The sequence below is a fragment of the Hippichthys cyanospilos genome, chromosome 2 (genome assembly GCF_059441005.1).
Source record: "Hippichthys cyanospilos isolate Australia breed blue-spotted pipefish chromosome 2, RoL_Hcya_1.0, whole genome shotgun sequence".
NCBI lineage: Eukaryota > Metazoa > Chordata > Actinopteri > Syngnathiformes > Syngnathidae > Hippichthys > Hippichthys cyanospilos.
Window position 1 is genome coordinate 24931827 of NC_142370.1, and position 16815 is coordinate 24948641.

The following is a 16815-nucleotide window of genomic DNA, read 5'->3' on the forward strand; positions in this document are numbered from 1 at the left end:
TGACATGTTGTTGTGTTACAGGGTCCAAACAGCCCGTATTAAGGGGATCGGTACCCCGTACTCCCGAAGCAGCCCCCAAAGAACTCCCTGAGGGGTACGGTTGAATTCCTTCTCCAAGTCCACAGAGCACATGTAGATTGGTGTCCCGTACTCCCAAAGCAGCCCCCAAAGAACTCCCTGAGAGGTAAGGTTGAACTTCTTCTCCAAGTCCAGAAAGCACATGTAGATTGGTATGGTGAACTCCCGTACACTCTCGAGGATCCTGCCCAGGATGTAGAGCTGGTGCACTGTTCTATGCCCCCCCCCCGTGTTCCCCAACTTCTTCCAAGGGATGGGATAACAGCAGTTACTTTATAAGGTTTAATACTTTAAGATTTAATTAAATATGTATAATGCAGTAATGTTTGTCTCAAATATGTAAATTATAAATACTTTTCACATTTAAAAAATTCAGGGAGTTTTCGGTCACCATTAACCGCCAACAAACAAGGGAACACTGCAAATACTGCACATATTTGGTATCCCAGGTTCTTCTTTCACCATTCCACAAGGCAAGTGAGTGCTCCTGCTTGCCTCCGTCCTTGTATTGAAAGCTCAGCTGGCGGTGTTGCAGGTCCCCATTATTCATTCCTGCCCCCTATGTGAGACGTTGAATGTTCTCAAAGCTCCATATGCGTCCGTCCTAAGTATCTGTATTCAAACATTTCCAGGTTCCTGGGTTTTGAAAAGTTTGCCACAATTCTCTCTCTTTTTATTTTTACAGTTCTTTAATTTGAATTAGGAAAATCCTAAACTTCAGAATTACAGGACATGAGCATCAGTTTATATCCTCAATGACATCTCACGAAATGTCCCCTGTAATATCATTTGACTGTTCCACATTAAAAATAATTTTCTTAAAGGTGTCTAGATTAAGTTGTTTGTCCGTAAGTGAAGTTGACATAAATACCAAACAGTAGTGTTAGATTTTGCCTTCTACCTCCCGTTGACCACATGAGAGGCCCTTCCTTTTCGAGTCCTTCGAGTGACTTCTTTCGCTTGTTACCCTTTTATTCTACATTCGTCGATACTGTCTCTAATCGTGTCTGTTAACCCACTATTGCCGTGTGACCTCCATATTTGTCCGATTTATCCTAATCTGAAACCTCACAAGTATTCTCAATCATGTTTTACTGTAATGGCCATCACCTACTTCTTTACGTCTATTAAACACGAACCGGGATTGTTTGGCCAAGAATTGAGGATTATTGCAGGATCTTACCGCCCCCTTGTGTTAAAATGTAAAATAAGCATTGCCCCGCTTAATATAAAAGAAGTTTATCTGCTTTTTCGAGGAAACTATCGCATTCATTTACGCAATTTCGACTTAGTAAAATCTGACAATGAACCATGCAGTTAATATCGCACAACTACTACGCATGGGTTCGACTAGTGAAAACAAAATTTGAATGCGTTTTGTTTTACAAATTTAAGTATAAACATCCAGTGCATTTTAAACAACGATCATAAAATTATACTGAGGTAAACTTTCTTCTTGTCGACAATAATAATCCAGACATATTCACATTGGTTGTTAAAGGCAAAAGTGCAGCGTGCTTTTGCCTTTTACTTTTGCCTTTCCGATCCATGTGAATAAGTTCATGGCCTACTTCGGTAACCTGAGGTACTTGTTGATTTTTAACGCAATCTCAAGATTTCACAAGTTGACAATTACCTGAAAAAAGTCATCCTGTGTTGTTATATCTCCAGAAGAGGAAGTGTGGACGGGTGATGAATGTTAATAAATGTCTTTTGTGTAAACAGGTGTTTCTTGAGCTTTCACTCATGATCATGTCCACCTGCAATATGCTTTAGATATGTTAAGGACGCCATCTGCAGAGAAAATGTGTGTGTGTGTGTGTGTGTGTGTGTGTGGGGGGGGGGGGGGGGGGGGGGGTTGTTGTAATATGAGCTCATGACCAATTGACATTGCACTTTTAGAACCCTATGGATAATGGCTAGTTTAAGACAAACAGTAGAAATCAGTGTAGACAGACTGTTGTAATATTGATCGGCATTGATTTTCCATCCTCTGAAAAAAAAAAGGCTGTTGTGAATAGTGCAGTGAATAGTTCCTTGGCAATAAAATCATCAAAAAAATATACAGTCAATGCATTGATTGAAAAAATTTGAAACGTTTTCAGTCATAAACAATGGCACATTGAGTTATGACTGAAATGTTTTTAATCTTAATGTTACATTGTATGTTTAGCTGGCAATGGCATGATTACTCTGATTTCTAAAACTGTAAAGAAATGTTGTTTTTGGTTTTTATTTAAGAGATTTTAAAATTTCAGCTTTGCCGGAAGCCCATATTTAACATTTCAGGAAAAGGATTGCTTTTGCCTTGTAATCATTTGCGGGATTAGGTATTAATTCCCTGTCTTACTCACGCTGCTCCAAGTTAAATAACACTGCACATTACTGTCATTCACCATGGAATACACCTTGTATTCACCGATTAGATGCGTAAGAGATCACTGATAGCTAAATTTCACTGAAGCCTTGACTTGTCTTGACTTGATACAGTCAAAAATTGTAGAAACCAAATTAGAGCTGCTGGTAACTTAGAGTTGATGATACAGTGGCGTCTTGAGATGCCTACTTGTGAAAAATTCTTCAAAGAGTCTTAATGCTAATTAATGCCATGACCGTGTGACTAAACATGCATGCAATTGAAACAGACACATGAGTTAGCCTGGCTCAGATATGGCCCGACTATCTTAATGCAACCCGTAACGGAAATCGCTGAAAACAAATTTATAGCCATGGTCAACGACTACCCAACATCCGTATGACCAAACAGTACTTTTGAAATGAAATTAATATATTTTACGAACCTCTGAAAGTGTATGTTTGAAATGAACAGAAATGCAAACACAGGACATTTCTGCTGGTATTGTAATTTTATTTCATATTAATTTGGTTAGTTATAAAACCCGATTTTATTTTGTTGAAAAAAATATTTTATCCAGTTTTTAAGTGATTTCAATGGGCAGCACTGTGGCAGACTGGTTAGCACGTAGACCTCACAGTGCAGAGGATGTGGGTTCGCTTCCGGTTCCGGCCCTCCAGTGTGGAGTTTGCATGCTCTCCTTGTACCTGCGTGGGTTTTTTCCAGGTGCTCTGCTTACCTCCCACATTCCAAAAAACATGCTTGGTTGGTACACTATATTGGACACTCTAAATTGTCCTTAGGTGTGTTTGTGAACGTGAGCGGTTGTTTGTCTTTGTGTGCCCCGCAGCTTGCTGGAGAACAGCTAGGACTTTACCCCGCCTACCTCCCTGCACAGCCGCGACCGGTGAGGATAAGCGTCTTAGAAAATGGATGGATGGATTTAAGTTATTTCAGTAATTTTCTTCAACTATGATAACTTCTCTTGATATCAGCCCTGCATAACTCTCCTTTGTGAGAGCCCCTCCCCAGGATGACACAGAATAATCTGTCACAGTTTTCTAGCACTGTACATGACGAGATGTAAGTGAAAGCTGATATAAAAGAACAGGATCACCTAAGTGTGTCATTTCCTCTCAAACTGGATTTGCACCCGCCGTGATACATAAATGAACATTTTCTGTTAGCATTTCCACAGAGATTTATTGTTTGCCGATAATCATTGACCCCATTTGAATGCTCCTGTTATTGTTAGAAGTATCTTGACTTCACACATTAACTCAAAAGGACATCCTTGTTAGTTAAGCAATAAAACAGAGAAGGGAGTGGAGTTCTTTAAAAGAAAGCAAGGGAACTCCTGACAGGCCAGACAGCATCTTGTTGTCTTTTGAGCAGCCAAGATGTTTGTGGACGATCGGATAATAACGCTGTTCAAACGGAATGCCCACCACACGTTGACTTACTGGAGTGTTTTCTTCAGCTTTGGACTGTGCATCGCCTTTCTCGGCCCTACAATTCTAGACTTGCAGTGCCAAACCAAGTCCACGCTGAGCCAGATTACGTGGGTTTTCTTTTCCCAGCAATTCTGCTTGTTGATTGGCAGCTCGGTCGGAGGCGTTTTCAAAAGGACGTAAGTAGCCCGAGGAAGTAGGGCTTGGTGGAACTTTTCCGGACGTCGTCATGCCGTCATGTCTTTTCTCCGTTCTAGGTTGTTCACCGCTCTGTCTGCTTTATTTGTCTCGGCGCTCATCATCTCTGTGATATTTGCCATCATCCCTCTGTGCAACAATGTCCTGGTGTTGGCCGTTGCCATGGCCGTTTCGGGTCTGGCAATGGGAATCATCGACACCATCGCAAATATTCAACTGGTCACCATCTATCAGAAGGACTCTGCCGTTTTCTTGCAGGTGAAAGGCCAGCGTCGCTCGACGTACTCCAAGTGCAAAACAAACGACCGGCTCGAGTAGTGTCCAGTGGCGGGAGTAATTAAAAGTATAACTCACATCTTTGCTTTTTGGCAGGCTCTTCATTTCTTTATCGGCTTTGGCGCCCTGGTGAGCCCTCTGATTGCAGATCCTTTCCTCTCAGAGCACGGCTGTGGGAATCACACTGGGAATGGGACAGAGATCATGCATCACTTCCGAAACATGCTGAGAAACAGTCCTATTGCGGAGCACAACATCACTCAGAGCCACTTGCCCCACGGGGGAGGAGAGGAGGAGTCCAGTGTGCACTATGCCTTCTGGATCATGGCTCTTATCAATGTAAAACCCTCCAAGGGAAAACACTAACTTGATGTGATATTTCAGCTCTGTAGCAGAAAATGAATATTATTTTTATTTTCAACCCTTAGCTGCCCGTGCCCCTGGCTGTCCTCTTCTTGATGTATCGCGAGCATCTGATCCCATGCTGCCCCAGCGGCACACCTCACCTGCTGGACAAAGATGAACTGGCCATGGAGAGCCAGCAGGGAGCCGAGGGCGCAGAAGTGGAGCAGGCGGCGCATGAAGCTGGAGGTATAGTAACCCATGAATATTGCATGCTTTTCTTTCTTGCCATGTCCGGGGAGAAAAAAAAAAAAAAAAACAATAAATGCCATTTTGTGTGCGGCAATGTGTCAATTGTGCGCACAGGTCACGGGGATATCTTTAGCTGCTGTCAGAATGATAACCTGCGCGGCCTGCCAGTATCCTTCTTCATGATTCACATCCTCGGTGGGATGGTGCTCTTCATGACTGATGGTATTGTGGTGAGTGAGCTACACACACACGCACACACACACACACACACACACAGAGGAACCCATTCAGGCATTGTTAACAGAGATAACCCAGGGTTTTCAGGCATGGTTCCGATGACATTTTTGCTTTGATTTTCTGAGAGAAAAAAAATAAAAAAATCAAGATACAAGCTGCATGGTGGGACTATGGCAGTGAACTCCACTTATTTGACAACTAACAGCAGTTTGATGGACATTCAGCAAATTTTCACGAGGAAGCTAACGCATGATGGGAAACATGGAAGACAGGCTAATGAATGGTATCTCTTGCTGGTGTGTTAACACTGAAGTGAAAATATTAACATATATTTCTTTGCATTTATATGTTCAGTGACTCCTCCCCCTACTCATGTAAAAAGAGTATTCTGATTAATATTGCATTTATCGGTTAAGAAATACACGGATTAAGTAACTAGGCTCCCCTATTTTATGGCATTGAGACTGACAGGTGACCAAAGCGGCTACGGCCACTTGGTGTTCAGTTAAAAGCAGGAGGCGATAAAAGGAATAAAACGTCAGCCTCCTTGGATGGCTAAAAAAGGTTGCTCTCCTCAATGGTCAATTGGTGCCTCAATGTCATCCTCAGTGTCGCTCCCATATTAAACACACTGTCTGTGTCCCGATATTCAAGCCTGCGCCCTTAAAAAGTTTCCTAAGTCCATCACTTGAGGTTCGCGCGTTTCTTTCAGGACCTACTTTAATTCGTCTAGGGAATTCAGAGGTAAATTCTCCGTCAATGTAGAGTGAAAATGTAAATGTATCTCATTCGCACCCTCACAAGAATGACATGCAGCCCTGGCATCCAATACGAGCTACTTCAGTAAAATAAACAATCTCAGAATGGGAAAACATGGGACGCGTGTTCTTAACTTTATGAAAGGCGAGGGGAAAACCATTACGTAGCGCTTGCGTTGTTCCTGCAGTTTGTCTTGTCACCTAGCAAAAGCGTGATTAGCTACATTATTGCTTCTTGATTAGCTTGTTTGTTAGCCATAAATGGCAATACAGTCACATGCTCTTTTCATACTTGTCAAATCAAGGAGGACTGAAAACCCTGTATCAAACGCACCAGTTTTGTCTGCTAGCTGAGGACATGAGTGGTAAATCATGCACCACATTTAAGTGTTCTTAAAGTCATGGCACATCTTGGGGCCACTTTTCAGGAAAGAAAAATGTTGAGCTCAGGCTCGCTTGTTGTCATGGGTGAAAGCTAGGTAGGGTACGCAAATGCGGCCAGTGAAACATGCGACATTACACATCAGTGATTTCTGCTGCGCATGCGTACCTGCGTACCAGTTATGTGCATCCCTGGTTATATTCTGCTTTACAGCTCTACCACTTCATTATTAATCAGAATAACATGGAGATGCAGAGTACAGGCCATGTTATTGCAAACAAACAAAAAAAAATCTTGACCTCCACTTTAAAGGACTGATATTTGTAGACAATTGGTTCAGCAAACAGATAATCCAAAAATATTTACACCGGTATATATCCTTTGTCCTCTGGAAAAAAAATGGACTAATATCATTATGGAATTCTGAGTTGCAGTCGTTGAATGAAACTTTGTTGCATATTTGTGTTGTACTGCTGCCCAGTGGCTGAGTTGGACACACAAAAAGAAGTCTGAGTGTTAAATTTTGAAATATTTAGATTCTGTTTAGTCTTGTTATTGGCATTTGTTGTTTTTTAAAGTAAAATTGTACAACTGTATTCCATAAGTGATTCTTCAACTAAAGGCCAACTTTGTTTTTCAGGGGGCATATGCCGGTTTTGTGTACACATACGCTGTTGCACCACCTATGTCTCTTCCCCATAAGGCAGCAGGTTACTTAGCCAGTATTTTCTGGGCAGCCATCACCGCAGGTCGACTGCTGTCCATCCCTCTCTCGTACCGTTTCCAAGTTATGAAACTGCTCATGTTCAACCTGGTAATGAAACACTGAAAACACGGATGTGAGGTACACAGAAGTAAAGCTCAAACTCAGTCCGCATTGCATTTTACAGGCTGGTGCTATTGTCACTGTGTTGCTGCTGTTGATCTTCTACACCAGCAGCACATTTTTATATGTTGGGACCTGTCTGTGCGGGCTTTTTCTCAGCAGCATCTTCCCTTGCATGCTTGCCTACACAGAAGATATCCTTGATTATCAAGGTAGGGAATTCATATGAACTAATAATAAACCATGATATACAAGCCATGTAATGTTTCTAGGTTGTGCCACCTCAGTTCTGGTGACAAGTGCAGGCATGGGAGAGATGGTAATGCAGGTTCTGGTTGGCTCAGTAAGTCTTACGCCTGTACAAAATGAATCATATTTCTTTCAAAAACAACTATAGTAGAAACTCAGTGATGCCATTATATCCCCAGATTATTCAGACCGAAGGCAGCTATAGCTTCCTTCTCTGTGGAGTGATTATTGCCAGCATTGGTTTCATCCTTTTCATGGGTCTCCTGTTCTTCCATCGGATGCACCGAAACTACCTCACAGGTACAACGGCATCTCCTATTCAGATACTGTAGGCCTGCTGCTGCGTTAATTTGCATTCATTTCACTCTTGTCATTATTCACTCGCCGTCCTCCACTTGCACCCCGCTAGGAACGACAAAAAAGTCTGCCATGGTGGAGGAAGAAACGCCGGGAGCAAATGGATTGCCCAAAGCTGAGCCAACAGCGGCAGAACAGACGAGCTGAGAGTGGGGGGCGATCTATTGCCCACCTTCTATCAAATGGATGCATTTACTACAAAGACTCTTGTTACTTTTTGTGTGCTGGGTGCGCCTGTTTTTTAGTTGTTGTTTTTTTTGTTTTGTTTTTATTTGAGGGGGGGTTGCAATAGTGATGGGCAAAATGATCGAGTTTTCATTCTGTGGATTTGATTATTTATTAATCACATCTTGAAGCAAATGAGGAAATTAGGGCTGGGTTGTTACTGGTACTGCGATTCAAATCCCAACTAGATGGCCGCATGAAGAAAGGCAACATGGTGTTCAATGGCAACATTTCACTACCCAGTACCACTCTGGTATTGAGCCAGGAGTTCAGAACATTTAGAGAGTAGACTTTTCAATCCCGCATAAAAGAAATATAAAATAGTGATCCAATCCAAGACCAGCTAATGAGTTGATTCATTTTCTGTTATTGTTCATTTAAAGGGCCTTGACCATGTGGGAATACATTCCATTAGTGCCCAATTCCTGATTTATATTGCTTGTTATAGAATGAAAGGGGGGGTTCAATGTTCCTTCAACTATTGGCCAGGCAGTGTCTCGTTATGCATTCCATTATTTTGTTTGTACAGTGAGAGAGGAGGGTGTTCTGTTTTGAGAACACCTCGTTTGTTGTGTTAATGATGGGAATGGCAATTATGCTACCTACAACATATCGTGCCATTTTTTTTTTTTAAAGGTGTTATCGGTTTATAAAGTTTATGATCCAGCTCAGTGCATGTAGTCACTTTATTATTTTCTGTCCAGCCTGTCAAGGAAATGTCATCAAATGTCCATCCCTAATTTGCAAAAGAGAAAGAGTTTAGATTTGAGAAGTGTAATGAAACCTTTTGATGTCGTTTTTATGCCGAATAAATATTCTCAAACAGCTGCTATATTAGTGAATATAAATACAATTCAGATGTTGTTGTTTTTTTGCTGCGGAATATCCGTTGTTTGTTGGCCTAATTTTAGGTAAGAATGAGTAACCCCTTCCAAAAAAAGATCTGATGACTTGCGTTTGTTACAACTGTTGTTTACCAGCCACTTCATCGAAAGACATACAGAAGGGGGCAACAGAGATGATAGTTCATTTGGATCCAAAAACCCTATGTCAATAGGTTTCAAGGTTGAATTTCTGCAAATTTTAAAACCTTACTATTAAATTTAAATTGACATAAACACATGGGATCCAATTCCAACCCTACCCTCTCCTGATTTTTCTTCCCTCTAAAATAAAGGGGAAAAGATCAGACAAAATATTTATGCTGCTTGGGTCTCCATTCCAACAGTAGTTGGCCTTGCAAAGTGTTTGTCAGCGGTCGGTATGTTTCTTGTTAATTTGTTTGTATAGCGAGTGAGGTTAGTATTCTGTTTTGGGAACATCTTGTTTGTTGTGTTAGTGCGGCAATTATGCCAAATGCATCACAACACTCTGTTTGTTCAAAAGATTCAGTCATCAGTTTACTCAGTGTGTCATTTAATATGCGATCCAGCCCTGTAGTCCAATTGCAACCTGTTTCACATTTATCTACTGAGGTACAGTTAGTCATTCTGCATCACTTCTGCAGGGAGTGACTCTACAATGCTGCACTCATGCTCTTATCATAATGCCAATGGCTAACATTACACAATGAAAAACCATTCATCCTCGCAACTATTTTTATTAAAAGTGGAAAGCAAGGGGATATTCTGAAGGGCATGACACTCCCAAGAGTCATATATGCAGAGTGCCAAAGTAACTTGTGCAAGCAGGCATTGAGGTAAGATAACATCACTTTAACAGTCACAAATACTGCCGTCGGTTTTGTGATAAACAATTAATGTTCTCCTTTCTCAAGCAAGACAACAGCAAACGCAAACAAGAAGAGCCGATATTCTCCAAGGAAGCACTTATATCCTGTTTAATGTCATCAAATATTTAGCATTCGTTGCAGAAGCCATTATCCATGATTTGTAATTTGATCGATTTGAGCTGTTTTGCTTTTATCGTCAAGATGAGCTTGAGAAGATTTATCCAAACAGACTAGTTGTTATAATTGCACTTATCTCCCGTTCTTGTCCTGCAGACCTGAGAACTTCACCCGAACATTTTTGCCAAAAATGTATCACCTCACACCACAATGATGCCACCACCCTTACTCCATAAACAATAAACAAATGCAAAAGTGTTGATTTTTATTACACATTCGACCGGTCATAACGTTTGCTTGTGACTTTTCGAAGTCAGAACTTTGGGATAGGACATTTACAGCAATAGTGTTTGTGTCTTCATCAAATATGCTGCTCATGTTTCCCAGCTAATACATTTACTATTTCTATTGTGAGAGGACATAAAGCATTAGCAGCCAGATCACATAACGCGAAGAAAAACAGCTTTGGAGAAACTAATTAGACTGGTGATATGTGACGATAAATATGGTTGACAACACTAATCATGCGAGAGTTTTACAATATGTCACAAAGATACACTTCCATTTCCCTGAAACACATTTTAAAAGGTAAATAGAAAACTACTTATCTAATTGCGCGGCTCCCATTATAAAGTAGCACCGATGTTATCTTTAAAGGGTTTAAGTTATATTACAGCTGTCAGCAGAAACTACCGCCTCCGAGGCCTGGAAGCAGAAGTAACAACAAATCCTGTTGCCGTAATAGAATCAGCAGACTGCGTGGATAAAAACTCAAAAAGAGAAGTCAACCAAATGCTAGTGATACTAAAATGGATCGTTGACGTGTTTTACACAATATTGAAACAATTCATGTCCGTGACAGTGTAACCTCTTCAGTCGAACGTCTTAAAAAAAAAAGGGGGATAGTCTGGAGCTCCACTAAAATTGTCTAAAAAAAATCAACCATTCACACTTAATGTATACTGTAAGAATTATACGATAAAATAATGTTAGAAAATGCCTTTGCATTTATATTATCGCTATGTATCCTATGGTAGTGGTTCTCAAACGGGGTTATGGGTACTCTTGGGGGTACTTGAAGGAACTCCAGGGAGTACTCAAGATTTTGAATAAAACAAACAAACATGATGCAAAAATCCTTTTTTATTTGAAAACTCATTATTGAATTAACCTATATGTTTCAAGAAAATACAGGTTCATAAAACAATTTTTACGTCAGTTTTCAGTTTCATTATTTTAAAGACCAAGATTCCTACTAGAATGGTTTGACCACATGGTTTGTCACATACCACCTCTCGCTACCTATCAAGTTAATAATTTACTTTTCAGAACAAATATCTAATGTAATCCCAAAAAAGGATACTTTATGCTTGATATTTTTCCGTGGACAAATATTTATTTAGAATTATTTATTTTGAGAACAGGTCTGACACTTTATGTTAACTATCTTTTGTGGAGAGATATTTATTATTAATGTGACTAATGATTTATTTTTGTGAACAAATATCTATCATAACACCAAAAGAGGACGCTTTATGCTTAATATTTATCTGCTGATATTTTATCATCCTTTTCTTCAACTGGAGAACCAAAATTTCACCACACAGGTGATTTGAAAGTAATCAGAGCATCATGTACTTCTCCTGTAGGGCTGCAGCTGTTGAGTATTCTGGTATTTGAAGGAAAAAAAAAATTATTGGTAAAAAACAAACAAACACGGGAAGGCCAAATAATACAAATGACACATTTTTATGAGTTTTTCATAATAACCATGTCTTTTTCATATATATGAGAGTGACATCAGAACCACAGACACACATTTGAGTCAGCCTTGTGTCACGTTCGGGCATGGCGGCTTGAGGCAGTGTGGGATGTGGGAAAGGTGGAACCAGACTGGGATGAGGCTCAAAAGAGGATATTTAATAACAAACGAAAGCAGGGTTGCAAAGGACCAAAAAATACAAAGTACAACCAAAATACGCTAAACTCAACTTCCTGGGGCAACAAGGAACGGGAGGCAGCGCGGGAAGGATGGATACAAGGGATCGCGAGGCAAGACAGCGGGGGGAAGACGCAGGACAAGGACCAGGCGGTGCGGAAAATAAACAACGACCCGACAAGAAGCGAATGCAAACTGGGAACTTAAATAGACTACACACTTAACGAGAAGACACGACACAGCTGGGGGAGAGACGAAAGGCAGGGGAAGCTGATTGGATGAGAAGGAGGGCAGGTGAACAGGCAGGTGGACAAGATCGAACTAATGAGACACCGACAGCAAAAGGAGATGCAGGGGGAAACAAAACTTGAAACTAGAACTTAGGAACATGAACAAAACCCAAAGAAAACAACAAACCCCAAACACACATGACACCTTGTTTGTTAAAATGGAACCAGAAGAAACAGCAATCGGGTCAAGCGGTCGGTATCAAAATATGCAATCATTTATGGCCTAAAACTCCAGGCCTCGAGGGCCACAAACCCGCATGTTTTCGATGCTGCTCTGTTAAACATACCTGATTCAAATGCTTAGCTCATCAGCAAGCTCTGCGGGAGCTTGAAAATGATCCTACAGGAATGCATTTGAATCAGGTGTGTTTAACAGAGCAGCATTGAAAACTTGCCGGTTTGCGGCCCTCGAGGACTGGAGTGTGAGACCTACTGTATGAGCTATACACTGCTAAACACAGGTTAAATATGTAAGCATAGAAAGTCATTTTTTAGCGCAACGAAATGGCGATTAAACGTAATTTCAAAACAAGGTTGTGTTGTTTATCAAGAGAATCGCGACTTGCAACTCATTGTGGGAGCAACGGTTTGTGCAGGCCATATAACGAGTAAAGTCAGACGTTTTTGCGCCACACTGCCAGTAACGAGTTCAAAATAAAATCATCCCAAGGCATGTATGTCTACGGAGCCCCTCTTTATTTTGAAGTTGGTTGGGCTTATCACTACAATCGCCAGCATGTTTTATTGTCATGCAAAGCATTAACAACCAGCACATTCTTTTGTGCAATCCACTGCAAAAACAAACAACAAAACAAAACAAACAAACAAAACAGCTAAAATGATTTAGATGCCATGCTGTGTAGGGACAAGAAATCATGTGGCGTTCGAATATCAAGAGATCCTGTCATACAAGATCTTGTCCCAACTCTAAATAATAGATATTCTTGTTTTTTGTGGAAGGATAACAAAGCAGACAAAGTTTCCCTCTTTCTGAAATTGTATTATCTTCTTATCGTGAGACAATGCGAGTTGTCTTTGGTTGGGGTTGCGTCAGTTACGTGAGGCAGATGATAACCGCCTGTTCATATACAGTATGTAAATGACCTCACCGAGGGAGATCTAGGCTTTTGTTTAGAAAGCAGCCATGCCGTCAGGTTGTATATGAAAAATCTCCGGAGCAGCTGGATCTTTATTGCCTATCTCAGTTGAAAATTCGTAAAAGAGGCAAGACGATTCCTGCATATTTGAGTCCTTTAACTGTGAAATATACTTCACAATATGCAACTACAGTAATCAACAGCTGATGTCATCAGGCCAGATGAAGTATTTTCATGGGCGTTACTGGGAGAATGTCTGAGATTTTGTGTCAATGTTTCCATTTGCTCACCACTACAGATTTCAGCTGCATGGTTGTTTTTTAACCAACCCTAAACAAAGGAAATGTGATGGATTTGACAACATCAACGCTTTTTTAACCTCATGCAGACTGCTCATACCGCATTTAATTTGACTTATTTTGTCTTAAATGATGTCACGACTCCCACTGAACAGTTCTCTTCGGAGGAAGAACGAGCCTGATTGCACAAACTGACCGCAAAGGCGAAATAAGAGGAAGACCTCGATATTGACCCATTTGCTTCCACGCCACATTGTTATTTCCCCTTTAATCATGAGAACCTCACAATCACTGTTTGCCTTCTTCAGTGGTAAAAATGTTTTTATTTTTTGCATCTTTGCATGCTTACACATGTGATGCCTAATTTTCATGTTTGATCTTTTGCAGCTCCACTACTCCTCCTTCTCTGGCTTCCAAAGCACTCGGCAGACCCTGTTCTGCTGAAGGCGCCGAAGGTAGTAAGAGCAGCGTACGGAGAATCGTTGACTGTGCCTTGTCGATACGAGGCGCAATTTAAAAAAAACACAAAGTACTGGTGCAGGGGGCCGATATACGAGCTGTGCACAATCTTGGCCAAAACGCCAAAGCGGCGCAATAATGACAGATGCTCCATTGTTGATGACGAGGAGGCAGGAGCCTTTACTGTTACTATGACAGATCTCAGACGAAGTGATGGAGATGTGTACTGGTGTGTTGTTGCCAAGCCTGGACGGAATATTTTTTCTCGTGTCAAGCTCATCCTATTCCAGCAAAGGTACACTTACTAGTTAAGAGCGATGATGCCAAAAAGCATTTGATACAGTGCTAATAATTTTACTGCCCCCCCCCCCCCCCCCCCCCCGATATACCTTTACAATACATCATAGTAAGTCAACGTATGCTCCTGAATATAACAAAACAAATGTTCTCCCTTCAGCACAGCAATGGCACCGACCAGCACAGTACCACAGAATTCATCGGAGATAAGTAAAGACAAAATAAGGTGAGGAATAAAGTATTTCCAGTATGTTTAAATATGGCAAAATAATGGAATCATACAATAATTGAAATGTCACCCTACTGGACTAGACATTCTTGAGCACTGAAATTAAAGTTTTCACTAATCGGCCAGGACAATAATAGTATGATTGTACAGTAAGATTTGCAGCGTTAACCAACTCAAGTAGTCTGTTTATTTTTGTTTTGTTTTGGATTTGCTCTGTTGTTTACAAGTGAAATGCATTAATCAGAACTAGATGGTTTCTTCTAGTATTTTGCCTCATGCTGCTAAACGTGGTGAGCGCATTCAAAACAGTTATAGAAAGCTACAAAAAGAAAAAATATTGCCCAAAACTAATGCTGATTTCTTTGTACATGTACATAACCTTGGGATCAATGAGTTTAAATGCATATTGTGTTATTTGCTTTATTCCTCGTGTAGGTGGTGGGCACCTCTCCGATGGATCATATTTTTGTCAATGGTGTTGAGTTTGGTATTGGCCCATCTCGCTGCATGGAAGTTGAAGGCTGCACGCAAACCATGGCACAGACAAGTTCCTCGACACAATACTAATATTTATGGGTGAAAACAAAAGAATGTGTGAAATATTATCACATATATAGTGGTCTAGAAATCCTTCAGTGTACTTTTTAGTGATGAGGGAATAAAAGCCATGCAGTCAAAATATGTTGACGCTAAATGCATGTACAGTAGGTACTTGAATGCTGATTTTATGTATTTATGATTGTGTACTGTACATTAGTCATCTAGTGTTGAAACGTTTTCTTTATTCATCAAGGAAATTAAACTCACACACTATTGTATATACACTGATGTACAGTGCCTAGCTACAGTATTTAGCTATCTAGCTACAGTCCCACCAAGCTACGTACCTACCCACCTACCTACCCACGTACCTACTTACACACATGAACCCATGCATAGAATCATACATGCATGCATACATACATCATACATACATGCACATACATACTTAAAGTGCTGTGAAAATGTATTAAACACCTTCCTTTTTGTTTTTTGTTTTTGCCTATTTATCACTCACAAAGGTTTCATTTCATCAAACCAATTATAACATCACATGAGGCAATCCAATGATGTGTAAAATTTGACACTTGCTGATCTGATCCTATGTGAAACAGTAATTGCCCCGTTAAATATTAAAGTAACTGTGACTAACCGTGGTTTTGAGAAAGCTCAGGTGAGTTTCACAGGCCACTCCCAAATCTGATTGCAACCACCTTTATTTAATCAAGAAATCAATCAAATAGAATCTGTTGAATCTGACAGTGAAATATGCTACAAAATCCCCAAAACAAATGTACCATGATCCAAAGAAATTCCAGAAGAAATGAAAAAAGAAAAAAGAAATCTATCAGTTTGGGAAAGGGCGCAAAGCCATTTAGGCCGTGGGGCTCCAGCAAACCAATGTAACAGACATTATCCATAAAGGGAGAAAATTGGAAATGGTGAAAAACCTTTCCAGAAGTAACAACTCATCTAGGAGGTCACTAAAAAACCTAGAAACACTTCCAAAGAACTGCAGGCCTCACCGGACCTCAGTAAAGGTCAGTGTTCACAACTAAACTTCATAAAAGACACAGTAGAAACTTTTCTGTAACCTTCCCCACATTTGTGCCTCAAGACAATCCTGTCTCACAGGTCTACAGACAATTCCTTTGCTTTGACTTCTTGCTTGGTGTTTGTGCTCTGGTATCAGGAGTGTACCTTTCCAAATCATCTCCAATCGACTGAATTTACTGAAAGTGCACACCAATCAAGCTGTAGGAACATCTCAAGGTTAATTAGTGGAAAAAAGGATGCACACGAGCTCAATATTGAACTTCATGGGAAATTCCGTGATGAATTATGTAAATATGATTTCTGTTTTTTCTAGTTTTAATAAATTCCCAAAATATCAAGACATACTTTTTACATGTTTTAAAAGTATATATTTAACTTGTCATTGTGAGGTATTGTGCGTTTGGAATTTTGAGGTACGAGACAAATGTAAAATGTAAAATGACAACATGTGGAAAAGGGAAGCACTGTGAACTTTCCCGATGGAATGTACATAAATGCAAGCACCACGGGACAGTAATTTGAAAACTATTTTTTATAAAGTATACTGATCGACTGTATAATTCTTTAGAGTTGGAAGATTCCAGAACACTAGTAATAAATTAAATAATGAATAACAGTTTGAAAAAAATCATAAGTGCGTCGACAATAGTGACATTGAAGAATACGGTGTTTCAAATATTAAGAGAACGAGCATTTGAAAAAAAAAATCTCTTCTTTTTTTAAGTAGTAATTTTCTATTTAGGTTCAGGAAAGCTGCGAGGAAGTTGCCATAT

General features: G+C 40.2%; 2 protein-coding genes across 3 annotated transcripts; both read left to right on the forward strand.

The window, feature by feature from the left end:
• The first annotated feature begins 3709 nt into the window (after positions 1-3709).
• On the forward strand, positions 3710-8736 carry slc60a1b (solute carrier family 60 member 1b). The gene is made up of 10 exons (XM_088408157.1): positions 3710-4064; positions 4143-4341; positions 4456-4698; positions 4788-4950; positions 5068-5183; positions 6971-7144; positions 7221-7368; positions 7429-7499; positions 7585-7705; positions 7815-8736. Exons 1-10 carry the CDS (start codon positions 3835-3837, stop codon positions 7907-7909), a joined length of 1560 nt encoding a protein of 519 aa, XP_088264283.1. The 5' UTR covers positions 3710-3834; the 3' UTR covers positions 7910-8736.
• Positions 8737-13631: 4895 nt separating this feature from the next.
• On the forward strand, positions 13632-15215 carry LOC148427987 (CMRF35-like molecule 3). Of its 2 annotated transcripts, none has more exons than XM_088408548.1 (4): positions 13632-13771; positions 13849-14215; positions 14378-14443; positions 14882-15215. In XM_088408548.1, exons 1-4 carry the CDS (start codon positions 13735-13737, stop codon positions 15024-15026), a joined length of 615 nt encoding a protein of 204 aa, XP_088264674.1. In that variant the 5' UTR covers positions 13632-13734; the 3' UTR covers positions 15027-15215. The 2 variants fall into 2 exon arrangements, with proteins under 2 accessions (XP_088264674.1, XP_088264675.1); XM_088408549.1 differs by having other exon boundaries at positions 14383-14443; positions 14882-15015.
• Positions 15216-16815: the final 1600 nt, after the last annotated feature.